This window comes from Molossus molossus, unplaced genomic scaffold (assembly GCF_014108415.1).
Source record: "Molossus molossus isolate mMolMol1 unplaced genomic scaffold, mMolMol1.p scaffold_m16_p_6, whole genome shotgun sequence".
Classification (NCBI taxonomy): Eukaryota; Metazoa; Chordata; class Mammalia; order Chiroptera; family Molossidae; genus Molossus; species Molossus molossus.
Window position 1 is genome coordinate 105,715,122 of NW_023425399.1, and position 14,351 is coordinate 105,729,472.

The following is a 14,351-nucleotide window of genomic DNA, read 5'->3' on the forward strand; positions in this document are numbered from 1 at the left end:
ACTTGCTCCCCCAGGCCTTGGGACTTGTATCACCCCTGTATGACCTGCCCTCCCCCATCACCTTCCTCTGTCTCCTTCAGGTTACAGCTCAAATGTCCAATATCTTCTTCCCTTCCCTCTATTTAGTTGCATATATTTAACTATAATCATCATCAAAACACTTACCAGCCTCAGAAATCACCAAGCTTGTTTGTTTGCATTATGTGTTTATATTCTGTCTGTTCCTCTTCTAGATTGTGGGTTCCTCGAGGATGGAACTCTACCTTGCTCACATCTGTACCCCTAAACCATGTGTCTGGCACATGGTGGTGGGAACTTAGTAAATATTTGAGGCATGAATGAAGGCCGTTACATTCACATGTATTTTTATTGACCACATTGTAGTCCATGACAGAATTGCTATAAACATTTAGCTGTCTACTTTGGAGGGACTTTTAGATTTCTTTCAGTTAAAAAAATGTTGCCCTGGCCGGTTTGACTCAGCAGTTAAAGTGTTGGCCTGTGGACCAAAGAGTTGCTGGTTCGATTCTGGTCCAGGGCATGTACCTCGGTTGCGGTTTGTCCCTGGTCCTGGTCGGGGTTGTGTGAGAAGAAACCAGTCCATGTATCTCTCTCACATTGATGTCTCTTTCTCTCTCTCTCCCTCTCTCCCTCTCTCCCCCCTTTCCACTCTATCTGAAAATAAATGGAAAAATATCCTCGGGTGAGGATTAAAAACATATGCTTTGAGCCCTGGCCGGTTTGGCTCAGCGGTTAGAGCGTCGGCCTGCGGTCCCGAGAGACCCGGGTTTGGTTCCCGCTAAGGGCATGTACCTCGGTTGCAGTTTGTCCCCGGCTCTGGTCAGTCGTGTGGGTGGCAGCCACTCGATGTGTCCCTTCACGTCGATGTTTCTCTTTCTCTCTGTTCCTCTCTCCCCCTCCTACTCTACCTGAACAAAAAATGGAAAAATGTCCTCGGGTGAGGATTAAAAAACAAAACAAAACAAAAAAAACATATGCTTTGAGGACTATCCTTTTAGCTAGTCGTCTCTCTCTCTCTCCCTCTCTCCCTCTCTCTCTCTCCCCTCTCTCTCTCCTTCCTCCCTTCCTTTCCCCTTCCTTCCTTCCTTCCTTCCTTCCTTCCTTCCTTCCTTCCTTCCTTCCTTCCTTCCTTCCTTCCTTCCTTCGTGTTGTGCACATATCTGTGCTTCTTTTAAGATTGATTCCTAAATGAGAATTTGTTTAGTGAAAGGGTGTGTGTACAAAATGTTAACTGCTCAATAAAGCACTTAAAATTATTACCATTATGTATTTCCTTTTGCCCTGCGAACTCCCTGTTTGCTGATAGAGTTGAGAGCTCTTGTTATTATGCACTCTCAGTAACACTAGAATGTGGGGACTGGTTGGGTGGGGTGTCTTATCTGTATTACTGTATGCCTAGATCTTAGAGCAGGTGCTCATGCTTACTAAATGAATAAATCAGTTTCTGTAAAACTGTTAGTTATACCTTTACTTAAATTCATTTTTTATTCATTTATGCATATAAATGTTTGCTGATTTTAATATGTATGCCTTATCCACCCAGTGTAAGGACATTCACCCAGTGTTCATGTGAACCTCAGGGAACCAGGTATTAGCCAGGTTTTCCTAGTCCCTCCAATCCAGACAAGGTTTAGTCAAGCCCCTGTTGAGTTTGTGGGAAGTATAGGACCCTGCCCAGGATTTCGGAGAATTACAAGGGCTACAAGACAGAGTGATGGGTTCTTACCAGAATTCTTGTTTTCTGCTGTGACTAGTGACTAAATATGTCTTGGTTTCCATTCTAGACACAGTCGCTTCTCTCTCTCCCCCAAATCAGTCCCAAGTGCAAGGCTAGGTGTGGAAACAGACCCGCTGCTTCCGGAAGTGGTTGCCAGGAATCTGCTCACAGGGAGACAGAGAAGATGCATTCCCTAGCCTCCATTTCTTCTTTTGGATGACTCCTCATTGCATCTCAAGTCAAATCTGTAACCCTTAGCCTGGTGGACAAAGATTTGTTTTAACCCATGGTTCTCAGTTTATATGCTATGGGCACTAATGGGCCATAAACTCTTCTTGAACTCTGTACTATGAACTCTACGCAGGTGTGTTGCCCAGTTGTGATCGATGTGTAAAAAATGCTCCACTGTAACATACATCCCTTAAGCTGAGTTGGCCATGGCAGATGCCAGGTGATTGGGAGTGGGTCCAGCCCATGGTGAGAGGCAGAACAGAGCCTTAATCTAGATGACATCTGTGCTGAGAGAGAATCCATGACAAGGGTCTGTGAGGTGAGTGTGTAAGAGAAAGGCCAGGGCCGTCAGTCTGGCAGCTACAGGAACCAGGGACTTTGGTAAACACTTGGGGACACTGTTACCCGTGGCGTTTTTCCCTGACTGGTCTTAATCCTTTCATGAAGGCTGCCAAACACATTACATCCTGCCAAACCCGAGTGCGCCGCATCTGAAAGTGGTTAGAAGCTCACCCAAGTCGAGAAACCTCTTCTGAGCCATACTTGTGCCCTGCGTGTCTGTGTGTGAGCAGCCTGTGTTGGGACGGGGTGGCTGGAGGGACGGTTGAGTGGCTGGAAGAATCCTGGAAAGTAAATGATTTGCAGCGTGGGTTCCAAGGACACGTGTGCCTGCTTGCTCCGGTGGCTGATGACACAGCTTCAGCGTCCTGTTGTCTCCATGTTTCACGTATCCCTGCCTTGATCTCTTTTGACACTGCATGATCCACATACTCAGGTTTCTTTTCCTCACCGATGTTTTGACTAAACATGGGGTGGATGCATTTCATAGGACTTCTCTCGTGCTCCTCAGTGCTTGTGTCCTGAGGGGCTTCGTCTCGAGCCATTTCTTCCTTTTCACTCTTTTTGGATAACTGGCCACTGACCTGTAGTTGTAACTACCAGCTCTACATGGATAACTCCCAAGTCTGTCCCAGACTAGACACCTCTCCTCCTTATCAAGTTGGTCATTTATTTTTTTCTACCTGCTTGTTTCATAGATACTCCTTGAATTCAACTTAGTCCTCTGTTTTCATTTGTATGAACACTTGGTGACCCAAACCGGAAATCTGAGAATATCCTGACTTCTGCCTGTCGCCTCCTTCTGAGCCGCCTGATCTATTCCGAATGTCTTAGCCTAACTCCTTCTCCAGGGCGTGCCCTTTGGCATGGCGCCATCACAGGGTCCTGCACTGTCAGTGTCCTTGTCACTCTGGGCAGACCACAGGCATATCCGTGTATATATTTCAGGGTCTAGCTCAATGCCCAGTGCATAGGAGCCGCTCAGAGAATATTGGAATGAATGAATGAATGCATGCATGAATGGTTTCTGAGATGATTTGGGGTGATTTCCATTTAGGATGGTCGTTTTAGTTCTTTTTACTGGAACCGAGGAATCATGTTTGCTTTTTAGCATGGACATTTTGGAACCACAATGAAGAAGTATTTTACCACATGAAATTCCTTCCTCTCTCAGGCCACTCACACAAATATATACACGTCAAAGGAGGAATTATATATTAAATGTATGCTACCTTGTTGCTGGGGCATTTATCTAGGTGGTTTTATGTGTGCAGGTGTGTCCTTGGCCCAGCTGAAAAATACTTCTTGTCATTGGCAGAAATAATTGATCTGCACGACCTAGTTTGAATTAACCTTGTGCTCGGTTGACCTGGATGCCCTAAGTCTCTCGTGTCATTGGATTCTGAGCTGGAATAAAGCAGCTTTCTGAACTTCAGTGCAAGGGGCAGTGGGCTCTGCTTGAATTGGTTTGTTCTGTATAGTTCTGTCCTGAAGAGGAATCATTGCCTTTGCATGTTGGGTAAAAGTGTGATCCACTGAAGGTCCATTTCTAAAACTTTTTTTCCCCCTCCAACAGGGAGAATCGCGTATTCTGAGAGTGAAGGTTGTTTCTGGAATTGATCTCGCCAAAAAAGACATCTTTGGAGCCAGGTATGTTTACCTTTTTTGTCGTTTTCGTTGGCTTGTTAAACTCGAGCGCTGTTCTGATTGGCATCAGGATCACCGGGAGGCCTTCCCAGCGCAGATCGCTGGGCCCCACCTGCCGTTTCCGTGGAGTCGGTGATGCTGACACAGCTGCTCCAGGGACCACCGCGTGTGCCGAGGCCCAGACCTGGTACCACAACAGTGGTCATCCGGCTGGTCCTTCCAATTGGTCGATTTCATGAGCAAATTGATTCTGATGTTTCTGTTTTTTTTGCAGTGGAAAAATACAGTTTGTGAATAAGTCTGTGCTCCTTTTAATATATTCCTTTTTTAAAAAAAAATTCTAGTTTAGGGAAGGATAAAGTGTCATTTTGTTTTTAAGGAACTAATCCTTGGCAAATACAACCTGAATTAAGAGATTTGGTCACTCGGATGCGTTTGCTGACTTCTAGCAGGGAAGCAGCCTGATCTTTGTGGTGCCTTCGCTTTTTAGTTCGAGTTTTGCACCCGGTGTCATGTAGTATCTTGAACTCGGCCCTCGTGCTTTCGTTGGCTCTCTTCAGTGTGTTGCATTCCGTGTTGGACCAGTAGCAGAGCGAGGTTAGAGCCGCTTGGAACAGGATTGCAACCAGATTCTGAAGAACAAAGACCTTTTATCTTCAGAGAGGAAACATTAGATGTCCCAGTCCAGCGTCCCTGTTTTATGGTTGACGGAGCTTAAGTCTGGAGAGCTTGCTGCGTGCCCAGGTTGCATAAACGGTGGTGCTAGGACAGAGACTACAGTAGGCCTCCCGTCCCCTGCCCAGTGTCCTTGTCACGTTGGGTACACTGTGGGATTTAACTACGAGGGCCGCGGTGGCTGCTGGTCATTACGACACTGGATCATCCTGTGAGTCCCCTGCACTTCCTCTGCAGTGACCCTGTGGTTTCAGGCCTCAGCCTGACATGGGAGACTTATTAAGGAGGCCTCCTTCTGTCTGCTAACCTCATCTTCTCAAACACCCCGAAGGAGATTTTCCTGCCTGTGGGAGGCGGACCTCTTTATTATCTGTCCTGTCATCCTGTGGAGTTTGAATTTTGCCCATCAAAGAAATCGGGAAGTTACTACAATAGCACCTAAAAAATGACCCAAAATACTGATGCAAATTAAAAACCAGGGACATCTTTTAAAAAATGTTTATACTTACGTGTGCTCCGAGTGACTAACTGAGGGTTAGCTAACTGTCACGTCATAGGAAACCTCACGCACAGGGACACTGAGCGCTGGGGAAGGCGGGGGAGCAGACCCCCCCCCCCCGCAGGCTCGCTCTCAGGCGACCCTGAGGCTGCCCTGGCTGGCCTGCCGTGGGCCCGTGTCTTACTTCTTAGACACTCACTCCGGACACAGACGTCTTACTTTTTGGTATTTTTCTCCTACAGAGCACCAAGAACAAGACTGGGCAAATTGACTTTTTAATTTAGACATTCGCATGTTGACTAGTAGACTCTGCTCCTAAGGTCAGAAATGCCTGTTGCTCACACTGACATTTTTCAGTGAATTCGATAGTTTTGCAGGAAGAAATTGGATTTGGAAATTTTCTGCGAGTCCCCCATCCCTTTATTTTAATTGTTTTTGTTTTGTTTTATCCAAAACCCCTCATTAAAAAAAAAGATTCAGATTGTATTTATGTTCAGGAGGTCTGAGGTTAAGCTTGGTAGTGGAATTAGGATCCGAATCTTGGGAGACAGGCCCTGAATTTGTACTGTTTCCTAGGGATGGGGTAGAAAGGAATGAAAGATGAGGCTTCAAGATGTTCATTAGGGAAGTAATAGTGTTGTGTCTGATCGGACCGTGTGCCCGAAAATGAACCAGAAGCTCTAAACCTTAGTTCTGTCCTGAATTTTCCTAGTGTGACAAATACAGCATCAATATGAGCATAAATAGAAAGTTTCCCAGCGTGATAAATACAACACAAACAGGGAGGTAAATGGAAGTGGGGCCCTCTCCCCTGGAGGATGGAGTGCCCTCGCTCTCTAAGGACCCGATTGCCCGGCAGGGAGCTGGAACAGAAGGATCGGGTGGCAGTGCAGGTGTCGCCATGCTGGCCTGTCCCCCTAGGGGGGCATCATCTCTCACCTTTACCTTTTGCCCGGGCAAAGCCTTCCGAGCGCCTGTCGCAGTGAGTGAGTCTGAACTGAGGGTGGCCCTCCTCGTGGCGGGCGCGCTGCGCTTGCGGGGCTGGCCCTGGCAGCTGCCACGCGTGTCTGGGTTTGCTTGTGTGTGCTCTCTGCCCTCGGCCGAAGTGGGATGCTTCTCTCTCTGTCCTTCAGAACCCCAGGCCAGCAGGCACCCCTTCTGCCCCAGCCTGTCCCCGAATGTTCCTCCACCTCTGTCCTTTATTCTCTCTGCACAGAAAAAGGGCTGGGTAGAAATCATATAGACTTGGATGTGTTGACAGACAGGACTTGGGGTCTCTGGGACGTCCTCTCCTGGCTCCTAGGGAGGTTGCCTAGGTCCCTTGGCCTGCGGTGGGGGAGGGTAATGGTGGGTAGGGGAAGAGGCAGGATGTGTTTGTTGGTCCAGGGGTGGTGTTGATGGGATGGGGAGCACAGCTCCCCAGGTCTCCCCGTGGGCCCCTGCCCCAGGAGGCTCCCTAAGGCAGCAGTTCAGAGTACTGGAGTTCGTGTGGTCGGCGTCTGAGCTGGGGGAGGGGAGTCGCCCTCCGCCTAAGTGCCCTCCTTGTCCGCTCTGTCCCAGTCCAGCTCCGAGAACACCAGCTCACTTTGCAGCTTCCTTCCGGCGACGCCGGCCTTCATGGAAGGAGCCTTTGTTGAAAGAAGATTTGATAACGGACCTGCTGCTCTCCTCAAACATCTGAGCAGCTGGTCTGTGTGGGAATGGCAGCCATAGAGAAAGATGTTTTCTTTTGGACCATACTTTCAGGTCAGAGGGGCAGTCATAGACTCTGTCCTCCGAACAGGGACACTTCTGTCGGGAACAAATGCTAAATCAAATGGGATGTCAGGACAGGATGGGGTGGAGACTGGTCACCCCAAGTCAGAGACAGCCAACCTTTATGATCCATACGATGGAAAAAAGATGCTTTGTGGTTTTTTTAAAGTTTATTTTAGAAGCCAAGTAAAAGAAAATCTTTTCCAAAAAGTAGACCATGTGTAAAATGCCAATAAAACATCAAAAAGGAAACAAAACCATGTTGAAACACTGTGTACACTGGGTACCCACTTCCTTTTTGGAAATGGGTCAGCCGTCTTCGTGAGATAAAGCCTGGGGAGGGGTCGAGGAGACAGCCTCCATGTGGGCGTCCTCTTGTCCTGTGCGTTCCTCCGCCCTGGACGCCCACCTCAGTGTCTGCGGGGGATTGTCTCGAACGGGCATCTGAACTGACGTGCCAGTGTCTCCGCCTCCCACTCTCCACCCTGCTGTAGGCACAGACCTAATGCACACTGGCCCCCACTTGCCAGCTGCCTTGGTCTGCATTTGCCTGTGGAGTCACCCCCAGCCTCCTGGTAAGGTGTAGCATTGAAGTCCCTGTGGAACTAAGCCAAGGCCCCTGGTCCTGTTCTCCCCACCCCACCCCTGGCCACAGCCTGCCTTTCAGTGGCATCTCCGCTCCTCGCCCCTGCGCATGGCACATCCTCCTTTCCTCGTGGGGCTCCTGCAGTCCACTCCCTGCAGAATGCGCCCCGCCCCCACCATCACCCAAGTCTGGGCAACTCCTGCCCCTCCTCCAACACCCAGTCAGCTCACGTATCTCCTCTGGCACACGGGGCCCCTCCCGGCCCCCCAGCAGGGATCGCGTCCTCTCTCTGCTGTGCTCTGACGTCTGGACCTACTGAGTGTGGCTCCATCATTTAGAACTGTTGCTCCCCAAATAGACGTGTAGCTTCTGATGGCTAGCGTTGTATTTAGTTACGTATGCTCCAGGTTTTGCATATAATAGAGTCTCAGATACTGGCTGAAAGAGTGCCTGGATCCGGATCCGGTTCTGCTCTGCCTCCCACCCCCACCCCCGCCCGCCCTCCTTCCTCTTTTCCTGCCCCTGCACTGGAAACTCCCCATGCTCGAATCTGCCGTGTTGCCTGTGCTTATGTCTTCCCTCGAGTGGACTCCGCTCACATCCTTTTGGCACGACTCACTGACTCACTCCTGGCCCAGCTCAGGTGGCAGGCAGCACCTCTCCTGGGCTCCCCACCCCCGTCCCCATCAACCCCAGCCCAAGAGGACAAAGGAACTCTTGTCCCTGGGCCGCGGTGGCCATGGCTTCCTCCTCTCTCCAGCTCCCACCTGAGCAGAGTGGTCAGCTCCGAGGCTGTAGCCCTTCGTATTTCTGTGTGTGAGTCTCGGGACTGGGCACATGGCTGTCGCCAGTCATTAGACTTGAATTCAGTAAGTAGAATCTAATCATGGTGTGCTGTGGCCCAGGGCTGTTCTGATTCTCACCGAGGGGCCCGTCAGGCACCTCCCTCACTCCCACCCTGCCATCTGGGCAGGCACTTCATTTTATTTTAATTTTTTTGGTACGTGTCCCTAGCGGGAACCGAACCTGGGACTCTCTGGTCCGCTGAGCCAAACCGGCCAGGGCGGGGCAGGCACATTTTGCAGTTCTCACAAAGGCTCCCTGTAGACCAGGGAAGGGGGCCCGCCTGGACTCCAGGGACAGGGGAGCGTGGAGAAGGCGGCTACGGAAAGCAGTGCGAAGGCCAGTGTGGGGAAGGGATCTCGGGGAGTCAGTAGAATGGCAGGTGTGGGGTGGTCTCCATTGGATGCTGATGTCTGTGGAAAATGACCACTTCACACCTCACAGAAGAACACGCTCTTGTGATGGTGGAATCAGAAACTGTACTTGGGATGCACGAGGCCTGGCTGTGGCTCAGTGAAGGGCAGACCCGGGTCAGCCTGGCTGTCACTCCGCACAGGAGGGGCGGGCCCTGGACCAGGAACCTCGCCAGCCGTTACAGGCAGGGTCAGTGGGATGACTCTGGACTTATGGGGGAGCCTTCTGATGTGGCAAGGATGAGTCCTGGTGTTTGGCCACAAAGAGGTATATAGTTTCGGATAAGTGAATTATGTTTTCTTTCATAAAAAAATTTTTTTTATTACAGTTGGCATACAATATTAAATTAGTTTCCAATATACAACATTGTGATTAGACCTTTATGTAACTTACGAAGTGATCACCACAGTAAGTCTGGTACCCATCTGACACCATACATAATATTGGTGATTATATTCCTGTGCTGTACTTTATATCCCTCTGACTATGTTGTGACTACCAGTTTGTACTTCTTACACCTTTTTCTTTCTTTAAAAAAAATTTTTTTTTCTTTATTAATTCTAGAGAGAGAGGAAGGGAGAGGGAGCGAGAGAAACATCATGAGAGAGAACATCAATTGGAAGCCTTCTGCATGCCCCCACGGGGGATCAGGCCCACATACTGGGCATGTGCCCTGACCGGGAATCGAACCAGCGACCTCTTGGTGCATGGGTCGACACTCAACCACTGAGCCACACTGGTTGGGTTTTCTTTCCTTTTTTTTTTTTTTAATCCTCACCCGAGGACATTTTTTCTATTTTTTGTTCAGATAGAGTGTGGGAGGGAGGGAGAGAGAGAGAAGCATCAACGCGAAAGGGACACGTCGAGTGGCTGCCACCCCCACGACCCAATCAGGGCCGGGGACAAACTGCAACTGAGTTACGTGCCCTTAGCGGGAACCGAACCCGGGTCTTTCAGGACCGCAGGCCAACTCTCTAACCTCTGAGCCAAACCGGCCAAGGCTCTTTCCTTTTTTTTAAGATTTTTTTTTAGAGAAAGGGAGAGAGAGAAACATCCATATGAGAGCATTGATTGACTGCCTCCTGCACACCTCCTGTAACCCAGGCAAGTGCCCTGACCAGCAACCTTTCAGTGCGTGGGGCTATGCCCAACCCACTGAGCCACACTGGCCAGCTTACACCTTTTTTACCCAGCTCCCCAACCCACTTTCCATCTGACAACCACCAGTTTTTCTATATCTATGAGTTTATTTTGTGTTTTTAGATTCTACTATGTAAGTGAAATCATTTGACTTAGCGTAATACCCTCCAGGTCCATCCATGTTGTCACAAATGGTAAGATTTCATTCTTTTTTTGTGGCTGAAAAATATTCTATTGTATATATGTTCCATACCATCTTTTTTTTTTTTTTTTTTTTTTTTAATCCTCACCTGAGGACATTTTTCCATTTTTTGTTCAGATAGAGCGGGAGGGAGAGAGAGAGAGAAACATCGATGTGAAGGGACACATTGAGTGGCTGCCACCCGCACGACCAACCAGGGCTGGGGACAAACTGCCCTTAGCAGGAAACGAACCCAGGTCTCTCTGTACCGCAGGCCGACGCTCCAACCGCTGAGCCAAGCCGGCCAGGGCGGTGCCATACCATCTTGATCCATTCATCTGTTGATAAATACTTAGGCTGCTTCCCTATCTTGGCTATCGTAAACAATGCTGCAATAAACATAGAGGTGCATACATCTTTTCGAATTAGTGTTTTAGATTTTTTTCAGATAATACCCAGAATTGGACTTGGTGAGTCATAGGTTCTATTTTTATTTTATTTATTTTTATTTTTGTTACAGATATTTCTCCTTTTTTACCCCATATAGGTTCTATTTTTAATTTTTTGGGGAACCTACATCTGTTTTGCACAGACTATGCCTTCTTAAAATGGGGTGTGAGGAAGGAGGAGCAAGAATCATAGTAGCTCATGTTTATCGAGTGTGTCCCGTGTGCCAGGCAGGTTTGAGCTGTTTACTCGGGAGCTACTTATAGGGGTACTCTTGTTCTCTCCATTTTGCCCGTAAGGAGACCGAGGTATGAAGAGTAGGTCATTGGAAAGTCTGTGCCTCTAGTAAGTTGTAGAGCTGTGAACCAAGCGAGGTGTTGTGTGCTCTTCTCAGACTGTTGTGGGTGCTTCCATGCTCACTGGCACAGTGCAGGGGAAGTGGGCACGTCATCAGGTTCTGCCCAAGCTTTATGAAGATGGGATACTTACCTCCATTTTTTTCAGTGAGAATATTGAGGTTCAGAAGGATTGTCATCAGCCCAAGAAGAATCAACTCTATGGTGAATGTGGAACCAAAAGAGTTCAGATGTCTCTGACTTCAGTGTTCTTTTGCCAATGGCAGATTAATACTGTTCTTGAATGACAAATGTCCAGCCACTAGATGACTGTGCTGGTCCTTCTAAAACCTGAGATGTGATGACTAGGTGTTTTTTATTAAAGCAGATTTAATGAACTGGCCATTGTGTTTGCTGCCAGCTGACCAAGTTCTTAGAACTGTGCCATCAGGCGTTAGATTTAGAATAGATGTACTTTGCTAAGTAAGATTTTTAAGTTTTTTTTTTTGGTACATGCTCATAGTGGGAACCGAACCCATGACTCTGGTCCTCAGGCCGAGGCTCCAACTGCTGAGCCAATCCGGCCAGGGCTAAGTTGTTGTTTTTTTTTTTAATTTAGCATATCTATTCAAGTTTCAAGCTTTCTTCTTTTTCAGTTATGCTTGTATCTCAAGACATTTAACCTTGTGTCACAAGCTTAAGCAGTTAGCTGAATAGGGTCCTTTCAGTGCAAACTTTCTTTCCGCCCTCCCGGTTGTCCCCGATTATGACCAGTCTTCAAGGTTTAACGTGCATTTGAGACTCAAAGCCGCTTCTTTACCTGACCAAGGCTGGCTGAGGAAGACAAACCAGCTAGAGTTTCATGCATACGGGTTCAGGGTGCTAGCTTCACAGTTGCTTCTTTATTTTGTATGTTGGGTTATTAGCATCAAATTATACCTGTTTGGGTTCCTATCATTTTTTCTTTTGGCAGCTGGTGATTTGAAATTTAAAACACACATGGGCTCAAGGGCATTGCAGGGACGCAGCAAGAAATCCTTCCTGGTGAGTGATGGAGACCGCTGGAGACCAGCTTGCCTTGGTCCCCGTCCCCGAGATTGAAGTTGTTAACATTTCGCTGTATTTGCTCCATCCTTTTATTCTTGCTGAAGTATTCAGAAATGAGTTACAGACCTTATGACATTTAGCCCCTGGATATTTCAGCCTGCATCTCTAAAAAACCAAGAACACATTCCTGTATAACCGCAATGCAATTTTCACTAAATGAACAATAATTGCCTAATGGACTCTATTACCTAGTCCATTATCTGAGTTTCTCCAGTCGTCCCTCTAATGCCTTTTACAGTTGGGCTGTTTAAATGCGAATTCAATTGAGACTCTTGCATTGCCTTTGGTTGTTAGGTCTCTCAAGACCCTGTTAATCTCGATCAGTTGTTCCCCCCTTTGGAATGACATTGAGCTGTCAGTAGGTTGTCTCACTCATCATGTTTGATTGTTTCCTGTGGTTTCACCTAATGTGCTCTTGTCACTCCTGGGGTTCCTTACATTCTACATTGGATCTAAAGCCTTGATCAAGTTCAGTTTAAACACTGGGGACAGGCATGGGGATGTTGTCTGCTCAGGACGGCCACCATGTCTGGTCGCTCCCTAATCAGTGGTGCTGAAATTGACCCCAGGGGTAAGGCGGGGCCAGTCTGCTCCCTTCACTGTCAAGTTATATTTCCCCGAGGTGACCAATGAGAAGTGGGTGAGGTGATGTTTTGGCTATACATTATACACATGTAACTTTTAAATATTAATTCACTTTTTCTCCCAAAGGATTAAATATTGTGGCATTTATTTTCCTCGCCCCCTTTTTGGAAAACATTGCACAAAGTAAGTCTTTTACTAATAGAGGACCCTGGAGGCTTGAGAGTACCCTCACTAAACTGTGAGCACTTCTAGGACACCCCGAGGCCAGAGTTTGCAAACTCTGGGTCCCTAGGGACTGGACTGGACTCACAGGGGTGTCTGTTTGGCCTGTGGAGCACTAAAAGAAAGAGAAATCCTGAGCCAACGTTTGGGAGATTTCCTATTAAAAATCCAGACCCAGGTTTCAGGAAAATCTCAGTAATGTAGACACACTTGGCCTGTCTCTTTGTGAGGCCACGAGGCTGGAGGTGTCTGCAGGATATGCCTCTTCTGCAGGCTGAAGACCCCACACCTCCTGGGTACAGGCGGCTGGCCTCCCCCACTGACATGGCCCTGAGGTCCCTTGAGGGTCAGGCTGCCTTTGGTTTGATCTCTGCACTGGGTGGTCTTCGGCCTGCAGAGCTGACTCCCGCCCCACCCTTCCCTGTAGCACACTCGCCCCTTAGGCCTGTGCAGAGCACCTTACAGTGGGAAGGTGTTGTCATCTGCAGGATGCTTGCAAATCTGTTGAGGCCTATTTAGCAGCCTCTGCTGCCCAGAGCATTGCTGAGAATCACTGCAACACCAGTGGCCTGTGGGCCCAAAAGTATTTGTCTTCCAGTCCTGCACCAAAGAGCTCATACAATTAATTACTTCTATAAGAAAGCCCCAGAGAACCTAACTCTCAGACTACTTATTGTAAGTGTACTCTTCCCCACCCCAAAGCTCTGAAATGATGTTAAAGGGTATTAACCCCCTCCTCCCAAATGAAAACCTCTTCTAATTCCATAACAACTACACACATCTTACATATTTGTGTTTATCTCCTGGTCTTTGTACGGATGTAGGCAGCCATACATAGTGGGCACACCATTTGGGCCACCAGGTCTCCCAGAGGGCAGCATTAGAAGTGGCAGGTGGGCCAGTGCCTAGGGCCAGCATGTCTCTGCGTTGGGCCTCAAGGCTTGCTGAGCCGTAGCTGGTACCATGCTAACGGATATTTAGGAAATGATCTTGAACCACCAGAAAGGCTAATCAAGAATGCAGGGAATATCTGATCCATTCCCAACTGTTCCCGTGTAAACTGGTCCTTATGAATTTGATAAATAAAGGGGTGAAGTAGACAGGCTGCATTTATATACCGTTCCCTGACGTCACGTTAGTGAGAATCCCTCATTCAGAATCTGCTCCTCTGCCCCGACTCTGATGTGTGGATATGTAGGTGTCACCAGGGAGCCTTGGCCCTGCCCGGTGGTTTGACGGAGAGTCGGGGAGCATCGTAGGACTCTGGCTCTCCTTCTGATCAGTCTAGAACGATGCTCTGGTCATTGCATCTGCAGGGCCGAGAACCGGATGTGCGTTAGGGAGGGGAGGACGGCCCCGCACGGAGCAGATGCTTGGTATATTTTGTTCAGCTGGTCAGAGTGTAGCCTGAGAGCATTGAAAATAGAAAGGAGCAGAAGAGCTGTGGGCAGTCATTTATTTTCTTATTTTTTATTAAACTTATCTTTATTGTTGAATGTATTACAGATGGTCCTTCTTTACCCCTATTGACCCCCCCCCCCACGCTCCTGCCCCCCTTCCGCCTTTCCCCACACTGGTTATGCATCTATGCATATAAATTCTTTGGT

At 48.2% G+C, this 14,351-nt stretch overlaps 1 protein-coding gene across 1 annotated transcript in view; it reads left to right on the top strand.

The window, feature by feature from the left end:
- The window catches only part of NEDD4L (NEDD4 like E3 ubiquitin protein ligase), a 308,882-nt gene that overhangs the window by 89,970 nt on the left and 204,561 nt on the right, over window positions 1-14,351 (top strand). Inside the window, exon 2 of the mRNA XM_036244390.1 lies at window positions 3,885-3,958. Within this exon, the coding sequence (XP_036100283.1) occupies window positions 3,885-3,958 (74 nt within the window). The remainder of the gene's footprint in view (window positions 1-3,884; window positions 3,959-14,351) is intronic.